General features: G+C 40.8%; 1 protein-coding gene across 1 annotated transcript in view; it reads right to left on the bottom strand.

Annotated features, from left to right (window-relative positions):
* Positions 1 to 1501: 1501 nt before the first annotated feature.
* The window catches only part of LOC117292476 (TATA-binding protein-associated factor 172-like), a 38448-nt gene continuing 20841 nt past the window's right edge, over positions 1502 to 19108 (bottom strand). The window contains exons 19-38 of the mRNA XM_033774525.1: positions 17831 to 17948; positions 16411 to 16719; positions 15262 to 15529; positions 14159 to 14265; positions 13104 to 13454; positions 12569 to 12721; positions 11730 to 11867; positions 10900 to 11051; positions 10505 to 10582; positions 9867 to 9996; positions 9044 to 9185; positions 8341 to 8471; positions 7499 to 7627; positions 6423 to 6571; positions 5402 to 5548; positions 4658 to 4735; positions 4132 to 4261; positions 3382 to 3473; positions 2165 to 2273; positions 1502 to 1688 (exon numbers count right to left, since the gene is read on the bottom strand). Of these exons, the coding sequence (XP_033630416.1) occupies positions 1518 to 1688; positions 2165 to 2273; positions 3382 to 3473; positions 4132 to 4261; positions 4658 to 4735; positions 5402 to 5548; positions 6423 to 6571; positions 7499 to 7627; positions 8341 to 8471; positions 9044 to 9185; positions 9867 to 9996; positions 10505 to 10582; positions 10900 to 11051; positions 11730 to 11867; positions 12569 to 12721; positions 13104 to 13454; positions 14159 to 14265; positions 15262 to 15529; positions 16411 to 16719; positions 17831 to 17948 (3082 nt within the window). The 3' untranslated portion in view covers positions 1502 to 1517. The remainder of the gene's footprint in view (positions 1689 to 2164; positions 2274 to 3381; positions 3474 to 4131; positions 4262 to 4657; positions 4736 to 5401; positions 5549 to 6422; positions 6572 to 7498; positions 7628 to 8340; positions 8472 to 9043; positions 9186 to 9866; positions 9997 to 10504; positions 10583 to 10899; positions 11052 to 11729; positions 11868 to 12568; positions 12722 to 13103; positions 13455 to 14158; positions 14266 to 15261; positions 15530 to 16410; positions 16720 to 17830; positions 17949 to 19108) is intronic.

Below are 19108 nucleotides of genomic sequence, written 5' to 3'. Positions count from 1 at the left end.
TATGTAATATAAAACAATAAACCACAAGATTAACTGATTAAATTGTTAAATGAATTTTTGGGTTGAACAAAGAAGATTTACTTAGAAAGGGATTTGAGCTTGCAACATCCAGATTAACATGCGGGGGCTGACAATGGAGCCATCTCAGAAGCCTCGATTGGCAGCAGAAGCCATACAAACATTGTGTAAAAGACCCCCACATGGGCACTCAAATAAACTTATATGTGACCATCCACCACCAATAGGCTGTAAAGTTGCACTTGTACATTGCAGAGCCTATTAAATTGTTTGGGTTTTCAAGAAATCTTTGAGAAATCTGAATAAAAAAGTAGGTGGCTTTGAGAAATCATAACTTCGTCAAGAAAAGTCTGATTTAAATGTGGATGGTATCATTTTGAAGCTGATTACACACTCTCTCCAAAAATGCATTGAGCCCATAACAGTTAAAGTGTCAACTTTACAGCCCATTGGTGGTGGATGGTCACATATGAACGTAGAGCACAGCCAGATATAAAATACTTTTCCTGGAGAAAGGAAAACCGCAGGGCCCAGAGACAAGGCATAGGAGAGACCCAACACACAACCCCACTCACATATGGCCCTTGCCGGGTATCGAACCATGGCCACTTTTATTTGGTGAGATGTGAGCGCTTAACACACTATCCAAGCCACCTCATATTACCAACAGAAGGCCAGCGGACCACTATTAAGGGAGAATGCTGCACACCATGATCCAATGACAGAAGGCCTCGCAATAACCCTAGGAAACATTGCCGTGGTGCCCTGTGCTTCTGCTGCCCTGTGCTTTTGCTGTGGTGCCCTCTGCAAAGTTCCAATACAAAATCACAATTTCCCCAGTGCCCCTTACCAGAGGAAAAATGCCTTGCCCCTTCAAGAGCGAAGTTCAAGGAAAGCTTCATAAGGGTGTCAAGAAAACCCTTCGACGTTGATCAACTTGTGAGAGAGTTCATGAATGCATCCAGGTTGTATTCATTCTCGTACTGCTTCTCTTCCCATAGTTCGTTCAATCCCTGCAAGACGCTGCTAGTCGTCTGTTTACCTGATCCTCCTGGTGAGGAGGTTGAATCCTTCTTCAAAGACAGCTTCATTACGGTGTCAAGAAAACCCAAAGACGTCGATCAACTTGTGAGAGAGTTCATGAATGCATCCAGGTTGTATTCATTCTCGTACTGCTTCTCATCCCATAGTTCATTCAATCCTTGCAAGACGCTGCTAGTCGTCTGTTTACCTGATCCTCCTGCTGAGGAGGTTGAATCCTTCTTCAAAGACAGCTTCATAACGGTGTCAAGAAAACCCTTTGACATTAATCAACTTGTGAGAGAGTTCATGAATGTATCCAGGTTGTATTCATTCTCGTACTGCTTCTCATCCCATAGTTCATTCAATCCTTGCAAGACGCTGCTAGTCGTCTGTTTACCTGATCCTCCTGCTGAGGAGGTTGAATCCTTCTTCAAAGACAGCTTCATAACGGTGTCAAGAAAACCCTTTGACATTAATCAACTTGTGAGAGAGTTCATGAATGTATCCAGGTTGTATTCATTCTCGTACTGCTTCTCATCCCAGAGTTCATTCAATCCTTGCAAGACGCTGCTAGTCGTCTGTTTACCTGATCCTCCTGCTGAGGAGGTTGAATCCTTCTTAGGGTCCTCAGATCCTCCTGGCTTGCCCTGATGACAGAAGTAAAAATCAATTTATAAGAAGAATGTATGTCAGAACAGAAAATATATTGTTAGTTATTTTCAACCAAGATAATCAAAAACATAAGTGATGAGACAGGGAGGCCTACCAGGCGCAGTTATACATGTAGATGGTCTGCCTACAGGTACAACTCGAGCAGAGGCAGCCCATAGACAATGTGAATAGACAATGTGACAAAGTGGAGTGGTAGAAGTGTAGGAGAGCTGAGAAGAACAGTGATTGAATAAGAACAGGTGCTAGCAGCTACTCCAGGGGCAAAGCACCGAGTATACAGTGCGTTTAGGGTATAATCACAATAAATATAAAAGTGGGGCTGTGGGTTCGAATCCCGCGCAAGAAACTTGCAGGTTTCTTTGCCCTGCCGCTTCACCACAACACGCCACAATGACTTCACCATGCATGGTTGCACTTTAACCCAAGCAATCTTTACGCATGGCTGGATTACCTGATCGAGTGAGAATAAATCTAGAAGTTGATCTGTTCCCATGGATTGCAGACTGGAGTTATCCTGAGTTATGACGGCATTCGCAATGTTCATCTTGAACTTCTGCAGCCTGTTGAAAATGAAGTGAAAACATTCATGTGATTTACCAAGAATAAGCATTCACTTCAGTGAAAATAAGTTCAATAAAAGTAAAGTTAATCATGTGGTTAACCAAGAATAAAGCGATTACTTTCGTGAAAATTGCCTTAATAGAATTAAGTGAAATCATTCGTGTGATACACAATCACTTCAGTGAAAATAAGTTCAATAGAATGAGATAAAAATCATGTGATGTGAAATCTTCCATGCGATCAACCAACAAGGAAGCAATCACTTCAGTGAGAATAACTTCAATAAAATAAAGTGAAATCATTGATGTGAGACACAACAAATTAAGAAATCACTTCAGTGAAAAATACTTAAATAAAAGTGAAATCATACATATGATTAACCAAGAATGAAGCATTCACTTCAGAGTAAATAACATCAACGATAAAAAGTAAAAACATTTATGTGATAAACCAAAAATGAATTATTCACTCCTGTGAAAATTGTTCCAATAAAATGCAGTGCAATAATTCATGTTAGCTATACCTATACATCAGATGTTCAGTGAAAAGGCATCTGCTCTTTAATGGAAAGGGTCAAAGATTCAAATCTCACCCAAATAATATGGCTAGGGAATCTTTCTCACAAGACTCGGGAAAGTAATGAGTAAACAGTAATTTACACACAAGGAATTATTGGTTGAACCCAGAAAAATAATCCAGGGCAATCCCACACAATCAGGTAGGGACTGAAAACCAAATCCACATAGTGCCCCTGGTGGGATTCGAACTGGGGTCCTAGAGGTGGAAGGCGAGGAAAGATACAGATACACCAACCTAACCGTCCAATCCACATAGTGCCCCTGGTGGGATTCGAACTGGGATCCCAGAGGTGGAAGGCGAGGAAAGATACAGATACACCAACCTAATTGTCCAATCCACATAGTGCCCCCAGAAGGATTTGAACCTGAGTCCCAGAGGTGGAAGGCGAGGCAAGATACAGATACAGCAACCTAACCGTCCAATCCACATAGTGCCCCCGACAGGGATTTGAACTGGGGTCCCAGAGATGGAAGGCAAGGAATAATACCTGACTGCCCTTAGTTCTGTGTTCTTGATAACATAACTTACCCCATGATTTTCTCTTCCAGCGTTCCTCTGGTGATGAGTCTGTAAACATTGACGACTCTCTTCTGGCCGATACGATGAGCTCTGTCCATTGCCTGCAGGACATAAAAATAAGAAAAAGGGGTTTACAAACAATCCAAAGGAGACTATAAAAGACATTGGCAGATTGCTTATCACTTCATAGATGTCACAGATCTATCATTGGTCTTAGTTTGTTTGACTTCATCAGCAACAACAACATCAACCGAGTCCAATTTCATAGACTAGCTTAAGCACAAAAATAGCTTCACACAGCAATGCTTACCAGATTAAGGTTACCAGCTAAATTACCACGAAACATGTAAAATGTTTGACTGGTATGCTGCACATTTGTGCTAAGCAGAAAACTGTATTGTCTGCTTAAGTAGCTCTATAAATCTTTACCTGCTGATCTCTGAAAAAAAACATCCTTTTAAAACTATGGGCTCTTCCAAACCTTGGCTTAGGTTCTGGCTTTATTTGACGTACAAAAGGTACACGTTTCTCTAGAAGACGATCAGAGCATACCGATCGAAACGTCAAGCAAAGGTTCTTTTTAGAACCAGCCCAACAAATTTAGAGACAGTCATTTCATGGTTCTACCGCAAACCTGTCCATAAAATGTACAGTGTTCCAAAATTGATGATGGGGCCCAAGCAGGAATCAGACCACAAGCTGAAGTTTCATAAAAGGCTAATGATTTCTTTGTTCAGGAAATTTAACAAGATTCTTGACCTGTAGATCTCGGGTAGGGTTCCAGTCATGTTCAACAAACACCACAGTATCAGCTCCAGTTAGATTCAGACCTAGGCCTCCAACATGAGTAGTTAGTAGTAACATGTCTATTGAGGGGTCGTTGTTGAACCTAGAAGAAGAAAAAACAATCTCGGTCTGAATACAAAGTAAATAGGAAGCTTTTCAAGCATCATGAATCATAAGAGGGGGGGGGGGGCGCATTCCGAGTTATGCGAATGGTCCTATGCTTTCAATAGTAGTTGGCACAAGGTCAGTCCGTACATAGTCCCCTCTAAAGCTCCACTTCAATTTAGATTGGGTCAAAATGTGACAAACTCAGTGAACATTTAGGTTCTTAGTCGGGGTATTTGGGGCATTGAGCTGCCCTTCTGGTTTTTGCATGATCCAATTAAGTCCACTGTTTGGAAAAGGAATTACATGAAGATAACAGGTGTAAGTTGTCAGATGAAAGGGATGTTCTCATTCTATATTTGAGCTTTCCCATAATGCTATTATATATGAGTACCTGTGTACGATGTCGTGTCTTTGTCCTGCTGGTACACTGCCATCCAGTCGGAGGTAGGTTACATTGGGCATATGCTTCCTGAAATAACAATTTAAAAAATACAAATCAACAAACAGTAGTTAAAAGACAAAAAAGTATGAAGTTGATAAAGTATAAATTCAATCGGTTGCGATTCGAACCCATAACCTTTGCATTGCTAAAGCAGATTTCTTACCACTAGACCACTGGGCTACATGTAGGTCTGTGGCTACAATCCCGGCCATATCTCGTTGGGCCCCCCTGCCCCCTTTCAATGTTGGTTCCATTTGCCGACTGTGTTCCGAATTACAGTCAACATTGAGCGGGGGCGGGGGGCGGGCAAATGTTTTGAATGTGAATGTGAATGGGAAGTGCACAGGGAACTGTTGTATCAGGAAAGGGTGGCTCAAGCATTTTGGCCGGGATTGTAGAAGCAGTTTGAATCCTACGTGTTAGCAGTGGGTATTGCAACGATTTAATAGAAAAATAATTTAATTTATTTTTACCTAGAACTTTGGAACGTATACCGTGCCTAATACACATCGGTGTAAACGCAAACAAAAATTATATTCTTTATCCCGATGCAAATATAACATCAACAAAAACCTAACTCTGCATGCCATGTAGAAAAAGTAATGAGTGGTTTGAGGTGCCCTCTAGTGTGATAAAGCGCAATATAAGAACTGCATATTTCTATGAATTTTTATGATTATTCAGCACCCTTACCTTAAGAGGTCCTTCTCAACGATGTCAAGCATACTCTTGAGTTGACAGAAGAGAAGAATTCTATGTTGTCCAACGACGGCTTCCGTTAACCCTTCTTGCTCGTTCCCCATTGCCTCCACTCCGATACCACAGTCCTGGAGTAACTGCCTGTATAAAACAAATCAAGTTTATTAGAGTTTTATTTAATGCAAAGAATACCTTTTATATTTTTACCGTTTGATTGTTTTAATGCTATACAAATGTAGAAAAACACAATAAAACAAACCTGTGAAAATTTCATTTCCAATGGTGATTGCATTTTTTAGATACCGCCGAAAATCCAAACAGATTATGTCCATGCAGGAAGAATAATCCCTAATAGGAAAACACTTACTAAAAAAATTGTTTCCATTTTTTGTTTCTGGTCTTATAAGAAAACTTTGGGTCCAGTAAATATTTTGAGGTACAAGCCCTGTGATCTTGTGGTTTTTCCGTACAAATTTGATTGGTTGTTGCACAGAAAAAATAGAACACTTGACGCAGCCTGTGTTCAGCGCCTATCAGGAACAAATATTCTAGATAATAGTGCCATTTTCTGTAGTGCTTGTTTCCACAAGGCCCTTGCTCCAATAACAAAGTTCCCCTGTGGATGTCTGCCAATGGTGCGAAGGCAAGAAAAGGTTCCTTGGAATTAGGAATAAATATTCCTTACAAATATGTGTTTTCAAGACAGTTTTGAAGATGAAAAGGCGTTGTTTGTGGAACTTACTTGAGAGCTGTTAGCTTGGGTGCTTGAGAAATATCATGAAGTGAGGTGTTCTACTCTTCCCAACCCAATTTAGGTATTACTGGGTACAATACCTGAATGGGTGTCCCTGATAGAATGGGCAAATGAGCTGCACTCATTTTGAGCCCCATCACTCTCCACAACCCAATCTGGGTACAGCTGGGTACAATACACCTGTATGGGTGTCCCTGATAGAATGAGTGTTTTCAAGACTGTTTTGAAGATGAAAGAGCTTTGTTTATGAACAGAACTTACTTGAGAGCTGTTAGTTTGGGTGCATGAGAAATATCATGTAGTGAGGTGTTCTGCTCGCTGAGCTGCCCTGTGATGTAGTCATATTGAGGGTGCTTCTTATTCAGGACTAACAAGGGATGATTGCACACTTTACGTAAGTACTGTAATGCCTGCAAGTAAATAACACATAAAGAAAACAAATATTTAAAGGAATGTTACAGAATTGGTAAGATACAAAAACCGTGAAGATAACAGATTTACATAAAACTTAAACGGTCTAATGATGAAGATAATAGAAAACATCCCTTGAAATATTTCATCCTGAAATGTCATGTTTAATGAGAAATAAATAATCTAATTTCACGTTTGGAGTTTATCGCTCAGTGAGCGTTTTATTCATTTTTGTTTTGGCATTGATGCAATGCAAAATTTGTAATCAGTTTTTCAGTATTCTCTCGTGACCCAGATGGTCGATCAACCGTCTACAGGTTTGTCAGTTTATGTATATGGTGGATTACATAAAGGGCTTACACTGCCAGTAACTGTTTTGTTAGCATAAACCAATTCTGTAATGTTCCTTTAATACATAATGGCTTCTTATAAAGCACTCATATCCGTTATTCAGTATTTTCCTGTGAGGTGTTCCTTTTTTTTTTATACATCACCAATATACTTTTACAAGGTGCTATGGCGCATCATGCTGCCAATCAAACCATGAATACTGGGGCGAACAACTTCTCTTTATAATAATAATAATAATAATAATAATAATAATAATAATAATAATAATAATAATAATAATAATAATAAAATAATTATCTTTATGATAAGTGCACTGGATTCTTGTACGTGCTTAACAAACACTTTGCTGATCAGAAATATCAGAGCTTGAGTCCAGTGCTCTTTCTGCTAAGCACTGACCCGCAACAATAACTTTAATGGGTAACATTAATGTACACTTCAACAGGTCCAATGCTCGAATACATGTATGTGCAATAATCAAACCCATGACCTTTGCGTAGCTAGAGCAGATGTCAGTGTCAGATTAGCAGTGGGTTACCGCATAGTATCTTCCAAATTCACTGACTGGAACTTACCTGGAATATGTGGCTGGTGGCCGGTGCTAGTGGCTTGTCTTGTGGCTGCCTCTCATCATCTGGGGTTGATATTGTCACCTCTACACCCTTCTTAGCCCTTGATTTGGCAAAGTCTTCATACAGTTGCACCTTTTGGATGAAGATGAAGCAATATTTGATTTATAGAGCTACATATGTTGAAGAGGGAAAAATGTGTAAGACTTGTCACTTTAACTTGACAAAATTTGACTTGCGACTTGACTTGACTTGAGCAAGATGACTTGCGACTTGACCTGACTTGACCTGACTTGACCTGACCTAAAGCAAAAATTACTTGATTACATGTACACCACTGCAAAAAAGCAATAGGCTTGCTGCTAGAGGCCAAAACCAAATCAAATAACAAGTTTGAAGTAGATATGCCAAGTCATTGAATTATTGTCAATGATTGCATTACATAACGTCAGTTACAGGGTACTTCAATTCAGTTTCTGAAGAAACACTTAGTGGGAACTTAGAAAACTTGATTCAAAAAGGTGCTTCAGTGAGGCCACGCACACATACAAGCTGTTAATTATATGTCTGCAACCGTGGCCTCCTATTGTCTCTCTTTTCTTTATACTAACTTTTTTAAACGAAGCTCCCATTGGTTTTTTACACGTTTTCCAACTGTAGACCTTTCCCAAACCGAGGACCTATTGGCCTCTTTGGTTATAGGTCCCTGGTTTGAATGTGTGTACCTACACACCCACACTCGGAAGGACATGTCAGAAACAGTGTGCCCCTTCGGTGGCTTAGCAAACCGTGGAGCATAAAAACAAGAAGCTACATGAATACTAATATATTAAAGGTCAAGCCTGTACCTGAAGGGGACTGAGCTCACAGTAGTAGTCCTGTATTATCTTAGGAGGAAGGTCATCCAATACATCCTCTTTAAGACGCCTCAGTAGGAATGGTAGCACCTGTCTATGGAGGGACTCCATTGCTAATGCACCTAATAAGTTTGGAAACCAGACATTGAAATTTCAAACTTTGAAAAAATTGATAAATGAAAAATAGTTAGTAGCCTGAAATTAAGACCCTTAAAGAGTTTTTCTTGAAGACTAAATTACAACACAAGACATAAACAGGTGTACTGGTGTAACAGAAGAAGTAAAGTGGGAACAAAATGAAAAGAGAAAGGCAAAAAGCAAACAGTGCTGCATTGTCATGTGGAACATCTTTAGTGTATCGGAGAACCGTGTGCCAGTCAACAAGTAAAACCATGTCTCTCAAAGCACCACAGTCCAATGGAAAAAATAAAATAAAAATTACACCAGAGAATTGTTATCCGACTACCAGGCCTTGAACTTTGCTCTTGAGGGGGCACAGCAATTTTCCTCTGGTAAGGGGCACTTATATGAAGAAAATGTTTGTATTGGAACTTTGCAAAGGGCACCACAGCGTAAGCACAGGGCACCATGGCAATTGCTGTGGGTGCAATGTGTTAATTCAGGGCCTAGCTACATGTCATGGACTTATTTTGACATAGAGGAATCACACCCCTACCGCACCCATAGGACTAACCTGCTTCTTGTTCCTTGGATGAGCTCTTAGCGTCTCTGCTTTGTATGATGGGTTTAGCGTATCTTGCCGTGAACTGTTTCTCTGTGCCTAAGAAACCTGGCATTAAGAAGTCAAACAGTGACCACAACTCCAACACATTATTCTTTAGGAAAAATAATGACAATAATGAGATCAATTAGCACCATCAAAATGAAAACCATCGATTGACTAAAAATACAGAAATCTATTTTTTTAAAGTAATGGTTAGGGTAGATTTTAGTACAGAATATTTGTTGGTGTTATCTTGAGTTAATTGCCAAATGGGCACAATACCTGTATGGATTTTCTTGATAATTAATGAGTCTGTTAGCAGCAGTTAAGCTGCTTGGTAACTTTATCCCATTCACTAGCCCCACTTACAATATCGGTACCATGACCACTTGGTACAATAACTATATGGGTGTCTCTGACAAAATAAGTATTTGAGCTGCACTCAGCTGCTTGAGAACTTTAGCCCATGTTACTCACCTAACTCCAAACACTGGGTACAATAGCTGTATGGGTGCACCTAACAAAACAAGTCCAGTCATTTTAGCATAATCACTCTCCACACCCTAATCTGGGTACCCACAACACATGGTATAATACCTGTTTAAGTGTCCCTGGAAGAATACATCTAGTAATTGTATCCCATTCACTCTCCCAAACCCAATTTAGGTGCCACTGGGTACAATACATGTATGGGTGTCCCTGATAGAATGAGTCTTGAACTTCAGGCAGCTGCTCGATAACTTAAGCCCATTCATCCTCCCAAACCCAATCTGGGTACCACTGGGTACAATACCTGTATGGGTGTCCCTGATAGAATAAGTCTATGAGCTGCATTCAGCTGCTTGATGGCCTTTGCTAGTTTTGTCTTCCCATTCTTGATAATGTGGCCCTCATCTAGTATACAGTAGTTCCATTGCATTGTCCTAAAAAAATAACAACAGACAGACATGAATTTAAGACTCTATCACAACTTTTATGATTCTGAAATTGACTGTGAATGTCGCATATTAAGTGAAGCACTGACAAACTGACCCAAAACCAAAAATAAATAAACAGATGCAAAGCCCTATAAAGGGTGTGCACATTATTGATAAATAGAGTAAAAATGTCATTGTCCACAAGTTTACACGCAGTGTACATGGTATAAAGATGGTCATGGTAGGAAACTCCCTTTGAAATATTTTTGCTTCAATTGCAGTAGTTTGTTACAAATGAGTAAACGATTAGTTTTAATCTCTGAAGTCCAAAACTAAATGTTTGAAAACAGTTTACCCACTCCAATGTCTCTGAGCTTGAATTTTCACAGGTTTGTTATTTCATGCATGTTATAGGTCACACCAAGTGTGGATACTGGTCTTTAACAATTACCAATGTGACACATTTTCTTTAAAGAGGGGGCTAGTTGGGGGGTGATGATGTGACGGCACCTACCTGAAAAAGTCGATGTCATTCCGAACTATGTCATAGGACACAACAACCAAGTTGTGTCTTTTTACCTTACTGCGTAACCTGTTATTTGTAAAAGAGGTTTAAGAACAAGGGTAAGCAGAGGTTTAAGAAGTGTAGGCCGAGGGGTCAAGCGAACTTCACTTCACAGGACGCAGCAGTAATGGTCAAGTGTCTTGCTTAAGGACACAAGTGCCATGATCGGGAGTCGAACCCACCCTCTGGTGAACATATACACTGGAGCTTGAATCCGGTGCTCTTATCCGCTAGGCTACAATATACCATATGCAAGGGGTCTATCATACTATATTACTATGAAGATGGGCGGGTTGGGGTGGGGATGGAAGGGGCAGGAGGCGGTTCACTTATCTGTAACTTACAATTGCCGTTCAGTTGGTGGTCCAGTGTAGTGTAGAGGATTAAGATACTGCGGCGAGCAGAATTTCTCAATCTCAAAAACCCAATGTCCCGTCAGGGTTGGGGGACAGATTACTATAGATGATAATGGAGCAACCTCTGCATGCTGCGTTTTCTGCATAGAATACAAAGAAATCACATCATAAGAAAAACTAAAGTAGTAAACTAGCAGTTACTACCATGTATACAACTCTTTTGGGAGAAGGGTTGGTTCTGAGAAGAAACTACCTCAAGCAGGAATTATAATGATACGGTTAAGCGACGTTTACGGTAGCACCATGTGTAAATCTCTTTTGAGTAGTGCTGGTTCTGAAAAGTATGCACTTTGCTCTGATTGTCTTCAGGAGAATACATCTAGCAACAGGGTCCAGCATTCTCCTAAAGGCGGTCAGAGCATGCCAAAACTTTATACTTTGAATGCTATGTACCTGAGGTGGTGATCACCAGCCATGATGCAGATTGATTGTAGAGTCTTCCCTAACCCCATGTCATCGCATAGAATAAAGGTCACAGTGGTGAGAGGAGAGTGCTTTACTTACTTTGAATGCTATGTCCCTGAGGTGGTGATCACCAGCCATGATGCAGATAGATTGTAGAGTCTTCCCTAGCCCCATGTCATCGCATAGAATAAAGGTCACAGTGGTGAGAGGAGAGTGCTTTACTTACTTTGAATGCTATGTCCCTGAGGTGGTGATCACCAGCCATGATGCAGATAGATTGTAGAGTCTTCCCTAGCCCCATGTCATCGCATAGAATAAAGGTCACAGTGGTGAGAGGAGAGTGCTTTACTTACTTTGAATGCTATGTCCCTGAGGTGGTGATCACCAGCCATGATGCAGATAGATTGTAGAGTCTTCCCTAACCCCATGTCATCACACAGAATCCCGTGAAGTTTGTACTTGTTGAGAAACGCAAGCCAGTTTATACCATCCTGAACAATAGTTGAAGAAATTTTAATCAAATCAGACACACAGTTATTGACATACTTCAATGAATTTTGTATTATTTTAAACTGCTTCTCAAAAGCAAAGTATACCTTTGGTTTTTGGAACCATTCAATTGTTTTAATCCTACGTGTATATCAATGTAGACGTACACAATAAAACTAACATTTCATTTCAAAAGGTTGTTGCGTTTTTGAGATATGGTCGAAAATCCAGAGCGAATATGTCCATGCAGGAAGAATAATCCCCAATAGAAATACCCTTCACAGATTCAAAGTTTGGGGTATACAAAAGCTCTTATTCACTAACTTCAAAGTGAAATGTTTTTTTAAATGCTTTACACTAGGCTTCCAACCAAAGGCTGTTATTGTCATTAAGAGTAATAACCAAATGTATATGCAAATTTAAAATCGTTTATTATATCGTTGCGGTACCCGCTGCGAAAAACATAGGATTCGAACTGCCTCTAGCTACCCGTCGATCTCAGTAGTCTAGTTGGTAAGACACTGCTCTAGAATTGCAAAGGTCGTGGGTTCGAATCCCACCCGAGTAACATGCCTGTGATATTTGTTCACAGGACTCGGGAAAGTACTGAGTAAACAGTGCTAACACACATCGGTGTATGGGTAAAAACCAAAATTAATAATCTTTATCCCGATGCAAATTTAACATCTATAATTAATATTACCTGTTGGTATTTCCTGAGCTCTGCGTCTATAGGAACAGGTACTTTGTAGCTGTCTAGTTTTTTGCTGTCCAGGAGTTGCTCTAGGAAGTGTCGTTCCCGAGCCTTCTGTTCAACCAGGGCCTCGGCCATGGCCGGTGGATCTGGAATGCCTGCCTGTTTAATAATAATAACAGTATTAATTTGGGGGGCTAGTCATCCTTACTCACAGCTAAGAACTGAATTACGAAGGACATGGCTAAAACATGTTCGAGAAGCAGGCATGCAAGGGTGCCTTTGGCAGACAATCCATTATGACCACTGAGCACAGCCAGAGATCGAAAGTGTAAAGTTGTTATTAATTTGCTGCTTATTATTGAAACATTACGAAATCATACCTCATAATAAAGTTATTTTGTAACTTCTACATAACTGTGTATTATCGTATAGAAAGACAGCATTAAAAATAAATCTGACTGAATTTCAATTGCCTTTCTTAAGGATGAATACAAAAAAATTAAGTAACGGTTTTGAATTTTGAATTTAAAATTGAATGCACCTCAAGTGGCATGAGACGAATCATCGTTGCGAAGCAGTGCGTTGCCGTCAGTCGTATACACTCCACCTGGTCGCTCATCCTCCCGAGAAGTGGAACAACCAACAGGACGATATAAGGAACAATGCCCATCCCAAGGTTCTCAATGATACACATAAGCGCCTCAGTCGCCCCTTCTCGTTGCATCTCATTGTCTGCTACCCCTAGCATGGGGAGGACGTCTTCTAAGATGCAGTTCATGGTTGGGGTGGTAGAGACTTTGGCTAGAGCACCCAGGCAACAGGATGCCATGTGTCTGACTGAGGTGTAGGGATACTGGAGGCATTGGATCAAGTTGGGGAGTAGTGCTGTCAGCTGGAAAATTGGAAACAAACTGTATAATGAAAATCCAGGTGAGCTGATAATCGGGCCTTTTCTACTTGTGCTCCTATATTTTAGAACACTTTACCTGATAACATTAGATGCTGTAGTTCTCTTCACTTATTTAAAAACTTGCTGAAAACTCATTTAATTAACTCCACATCACCAAGCTTGTAACATTATTAGACTATTCATTGTATAATTATATTTGTAAGCCTATTCGGTACTTCTCTTTTGTTGGATATGTTTTGTGCTGCGCCTCAGAATAGGGTCTTGTACTCTAGATGGATGGTGCATTATAAATGCATTATTATTAGCTTGCTTTTCTTTATTTTTTTTTTATTTTATGCAAAATCGCCCCCAAACAAGATTTAAGTAAGGGGTAAGGGTAGTCAAAGTATGCCATTGCAATGAGTGGTCTATGCCTTTTTTCTCTCAAGTAATCCCTGTAGTCATCTTGTTTATTATTAGACATTGACCAGCATAAGTGCCAATAATAGGGTGGGAGCTGAAGGTAGGAATTGATGTTCCTCTTAATTCCACTTGGCCATGACACCCTATAATGGGGCGATAATGTTTGAGCATCACTAATCCTTACAACTTGAAGACTATTGAGGTGTAGATATTCTACATGTTACTAACCATTAAAGATTGAAGACCAGTGAGGTGTAGATATTCTACACGTTACTGCCCCTTACCTTAAGATGAAGGCTTGGATGCACAGCTGGACAGAGAACCTCAAAGACCTGTAGTGTATTGATGAGATCCTGAGCCAGTTCATCATTCTCCTGGAGTAAAATGGGGTCTGAAGGTGTAGAGGCATACATAAGTGACATTAGTTATCAAAGGGCGGGAGTGAAAAAAGATATGGGTCTTCTGTGTCACTTATCCATCGAGGCAAAAGGCTTAGTTGGATTTGGTTCACTGATGCGCTATATTTGTGGCATGTCATAGCCGAGTGGTCTAGTTCACTGGACCCAAGCTCTGCGGCCAATTTCATAGAGCTGCTTAAGCAAAAGCACGAAAATAGCTCGCTTATTTTTCACATGTTACTGGCAAAAATGTCATGCCATATACATTGCTTGTGACTGGTATTTAGCTGTTATTTACTCAGCATAACAATTGAGTGGAGTCTTGGCCTGTAATCTGATTTTACTAAGCAATGATTTTTTTGCTTCAGCAATTTTTTTTGCTTAAGCAGCTCTATGAAATTGGGCCCTGGTGATGTCAGCAGCAGAGTGTGGGTTTGATACCCTCATGACACTTGTGTCCTTGAGAGTGTGGGTTTGATACCCTCATGACACTTGTGTCCTTGAGTATTAGGCACTTAACCGTAAGTGCAGTGTAAAACGTTGGGAAGGTAGTGCATTCTGCTCTACCAGCCAGGCTCCTATTGGATGATACCAATGACTACATCCTTACAGACTGTAAAGGGGGTAAACCTGTTTCAGCCCCAGCAGCCGATTTCACGAAACTTTACGCAACTGTGTAAGTCCACTTGCGGAACGTTTGTGGCATAAGTTGCGCCCTAAACGTTGCGCAAGTGGACTTACGCAGTTGCGTAAAATTTGGTGAAATCGGCTGCAGGAGTAGGTGACAACAGCCCCTGGCGACAGTTAAGTGTAGCCCTCACCTTCAAAGCGTCGTCCGGCCTTTTGATGTTAGGCAATTTCGCATAAAAAACACATTATACGAAATTTCACTCAAACTTGTAAAACTGAATTTATCTTTGAGCAAAGTTGATCTGTACCTTAAAATAGCACATTATAAAACAGGGTTTGAAGTTCAATTTTTATGTTACCAAATTTAGATGGATGCAAATGCTCTTGTAGTAAAGACGTCATCAACTCCCAAAGTTTGCTGGAGCAACCGATCAAATCTGCACCAAAGTGTCTCGCGATGGTCGTCAGGGCAAACCTTGCCCCTCGACGTTGCAGCTGGTTGTGTGTGCTTCCCCCCTCGGTGAAAGTGGTAGGGTCCAAGAGAAGGCCTGCCTCAGAGAGACTGGTATCCTTGCTGCGGGACCGGGCATAAGCTGCACGACGATTGGCAGCTGTTATTGCTGCTATCTGAAGACAGTAAATGGAAGACACAAGAAAATGGTTACTTGATCATGAAGCATGACCACAGAAAATCTTCCAATAGCTTTGCCGGAGTTTGGTGGATTACTCATTACAGAAACCTGGCCAAGACTTGAAACTTCAAAGCCTATCACGTTATCACCGTGGTCGGGTGGTTAGACTGCAAGACTTGCAATCACAAGGTTGTGGGTTTGAATTTGGCCGAGGTAATCTTTAATTTCACCATGACTAGAATAAGAACAATTTCTTGATTTGTGCAATTTGTAATCACATACGTTAAACTAATATTCATATGAGAGAGATTGGCTGTTGTCACCAGTTAATCTCCTACGAGGCAGTACATAAGCAGCTTCCAGCAACAGAGTCCCGCATTCTCCTGAAGATGATCAGAGCATACTGATCCAAACATTCAGTTGTCAACCTTCTTTTCAGAACCAATACTACTCAAAAGAGATATCCACATATGGTGTTACTGCAAACCTCTCTTCAAATGAGTTACTGCTTACACAATGTACATGCTACTGGGCAATCTCAGTGGTCTAGTTGGTATTCCCACCCTTGTAATAAAAAGTCTATTATTTTGTTTTCACAGAACTCGGGAGAGGATAGACCTTTATCACAGTGCAGCCATCTTGAATTTCCCCCTTGATATCAATGTTACCAAACCGAGGCTGGAAGAACAAAATAGTCTGGTTCCTATTTGCAAAATGATTATTAGCATTCATTATTGTTATTCGATACGAGGAACATGACCAAGATGGAGTCAGCATGATAAAGGTCTATACAGTGCTATCACACATCTGTGTTTTTTGGAAAACCCAAAATAAGTATTCTTTATCCCCTGTGCGAACTTAACATCCATTACTCACATGCTGCTGTTTTGCCAGTGTGAGTATTCCAAGCCTCTTATCACACTGTGCGGTGGTGACAGCACCCGGTAGAGGAGAGGTAGGTCTGGAGCCTCCAGGCACCGACAAACACCCTGAGCTAGGCACCCTCCCAAACCCCGGCTGCCTGGTCAAGAGCTCTAGGGATCCAATGGGCTGGGTGGCACTGGGTGTGATATTAGGATCACAGCAGAGGCTGTTGCAGAGGTTTTTGATGATTTTGGGGGTAGGGCAGGGTGAGCGTTGGGCACATTGCTCTAGGAGACTGGCTAGGCTGTTTGCTGCTCGACTCTGAAAACACAAAACCGATATATTGTGAAAATGTGAATACCACATAAGACAATGCAAGGTCTAATGACTGCAATAGTCTCGTTCAATTGGAGTCCCAATTGTCAATGAACATAAATTTCCGACAAACGTAAATTATCATGAACTGCATTTATTTACAAAGCACCCTGTAATGGTTTACAATGGATGTGGCCAAGCACACAAGAAAACACCTGGGCAAGCCTCTTCTTTAAAAAACAGTATATAAGTGTAATGTGTTCCTTTATTACACAATGTACGTCCTATCTGAAGCACAAACTAATCATGGTTCAGTGTCTTGCTTTAATGACACAAATGTCAAGACCGGGACTTGAACCCCCACTCTGCTGATGCTGATCGAGAGCATCAGTTCTTCTACAGGCATTACACAACAAATGGGTCCATTTCCAACCCACAAATCAAATAGCTTTTAGTGTGCTGCTTAAGGACACAAATGTTAAGACCGGGAGTTGAAACACCTGGGGTCGATTTCATAAAGCATGTAAACACAAAAACCTGCTTAGCACAGGAAAATCTTGCTTAGCAAAAACAGGTTACCAGTCAACATTCAATTGTTGAGACTGGTGCCGAACTCAAGCAAACAGATTGTTGAGAAGTATTTTCTGCTTAACAGCTTTACGAAGCCGGGACCAGGGCTTGAGTTTAATGTGCTTGACCAATCCGCCATAACACAGCATATAAGAAAAGGATTAATGGGGAATTTGGGGGTGGGATTATGGTTAATTCTGTTGAAGAAGTGTCATGGCCGAGCGGTTAAGAGCACCGGATTTAAGCTCTGGTGTTTGATCAGCAGAGTGTGGGTTTGAATCCCGGTCATAACACTTGCTATGTAAAATTGGGGAGGTAGTGCTTTCTGCTCTACCGGCCAGGCTTCGGACTGATGATACCCAAGCCTACATCCGTATGGACTGTAAAAGGGGTAACCCTGTTTCAGCCCTAGGAGTAGGTAGCAACGGCCTCTGGAAAAACAAAAGTTGTAGCCCACACCTTGAAGTGGTCTTCAGGCCTTTCATGTCTGGCGACTTGCACAAAAAAAAATTTAAAACAAAAAAGAGAGATTGCTACATGTATGTACCTGCATGATAGGGATCTGCTCTTTCTTCATGCTGTCCATGAGTGGCTTGATGACTGGGTTGAGTCGGTCAGGTAATGACTTCAATGCAATAATGGCCGAGGCTAGGCAAGCTTGGGTCCTGAATACATAAATCAAATATCATCTTCAAAAATGTTATCAAGATAATTAATGTTTTTCTTCATTTGCTTTGTGATGACCCTTGTCTCATCTTTATCACACATTAAAAACCAATTCATTATATTCTATATCTTTACTAGTAAACTTTTTTTGTTTAAATACGGAGGCGATAGTCATTATTGACAAAAAGGTCTAAAACTACATGTAAGATAACAATTTCAGGAGGTATGTTAAAAATAAATAACAAATATTATAATACAAGTGTTTATATAGCACACAAATCTACCAATAGACATGTAGTACTCAAGGCGCTTAAACAAAGAGAAACATTTGAATACAGGCTTTTGAAATGTTTTAATTATGAGACCATCTCAGCAGCCACCCTTTACAAACACCAAGGCCAACTTCTTCTCTCAACGATAATTGTAACTGGCTGTATGTGTATTATACAACGCAACGAACCTATACAGCTTTACATCCCATCCGTAGGACAACGCAATAATGGTCAAGTGTCTTGCTTGAGGACACAAGCGTCATGACCAGGATTCTAAGTGTCTTGCTTGAGGACACAAGTGTCATGACCAGGATTCTAAGTGTCTTGCTTGAGGACACAAGTGTCATGACCAGGATTCTAAGTGTCTTGCTTGAGGACACAAGTGTCATGACCAGGATTCTAAGTGTCTTGCTTGAGGACACAAGTGTCATGACCAGGATTCTAAGTGTCTTGCTTGAGGACACAAGGGTCATGACCAGGATTCTAAGTGTCTTGCTTGAGGACACAAGTGTCATGACCAGGATTCTAAGTGTCTTGCTTGAGGACACAAGTGTCATGACCAGGATTCTAAGTGTCTTGCTTGAGGACACAAGTGTCATGACCAGAATTCTAAGTGTCTTGCTTGAGGACACAAGTGTCATGACCAGGATTCTAAGTGTCTTGCTTGAGGACACAAGTGTCATGACCAGGATTCTAAGTGTCTTGCTTGAGGACACAAGTGTCATGACCAGGATTCTAAGTGTCTTGCTTGAGGACACAAATGTCATGACCAGGATTCTAAGTGTCTTGCTTGAGGACACAAGTGTCATGACCAGGATTCTAACCCACACTCTGCTTAACAGAAACACTGGAGCTTGAGTAAGGTGCATTTGATCTCTCGGCCACAA

This window comes from Asterias rubens, chromosome 7, assembly GCF_902459465.1.
Source record: "Asterias rubens chromosome 7, eAstRub1.3, whole genome shotgun sequence".
Classification (NCBI taxonomy): Eukaryota; Metazoa; Echinodermata; class Asteroidea; order Forcipulatida; family Asteriidae; genus Asterias; species Asterias rubens.
This window is presented reverse-complemented; position numbering and strand designations above follow the sequence as displayed.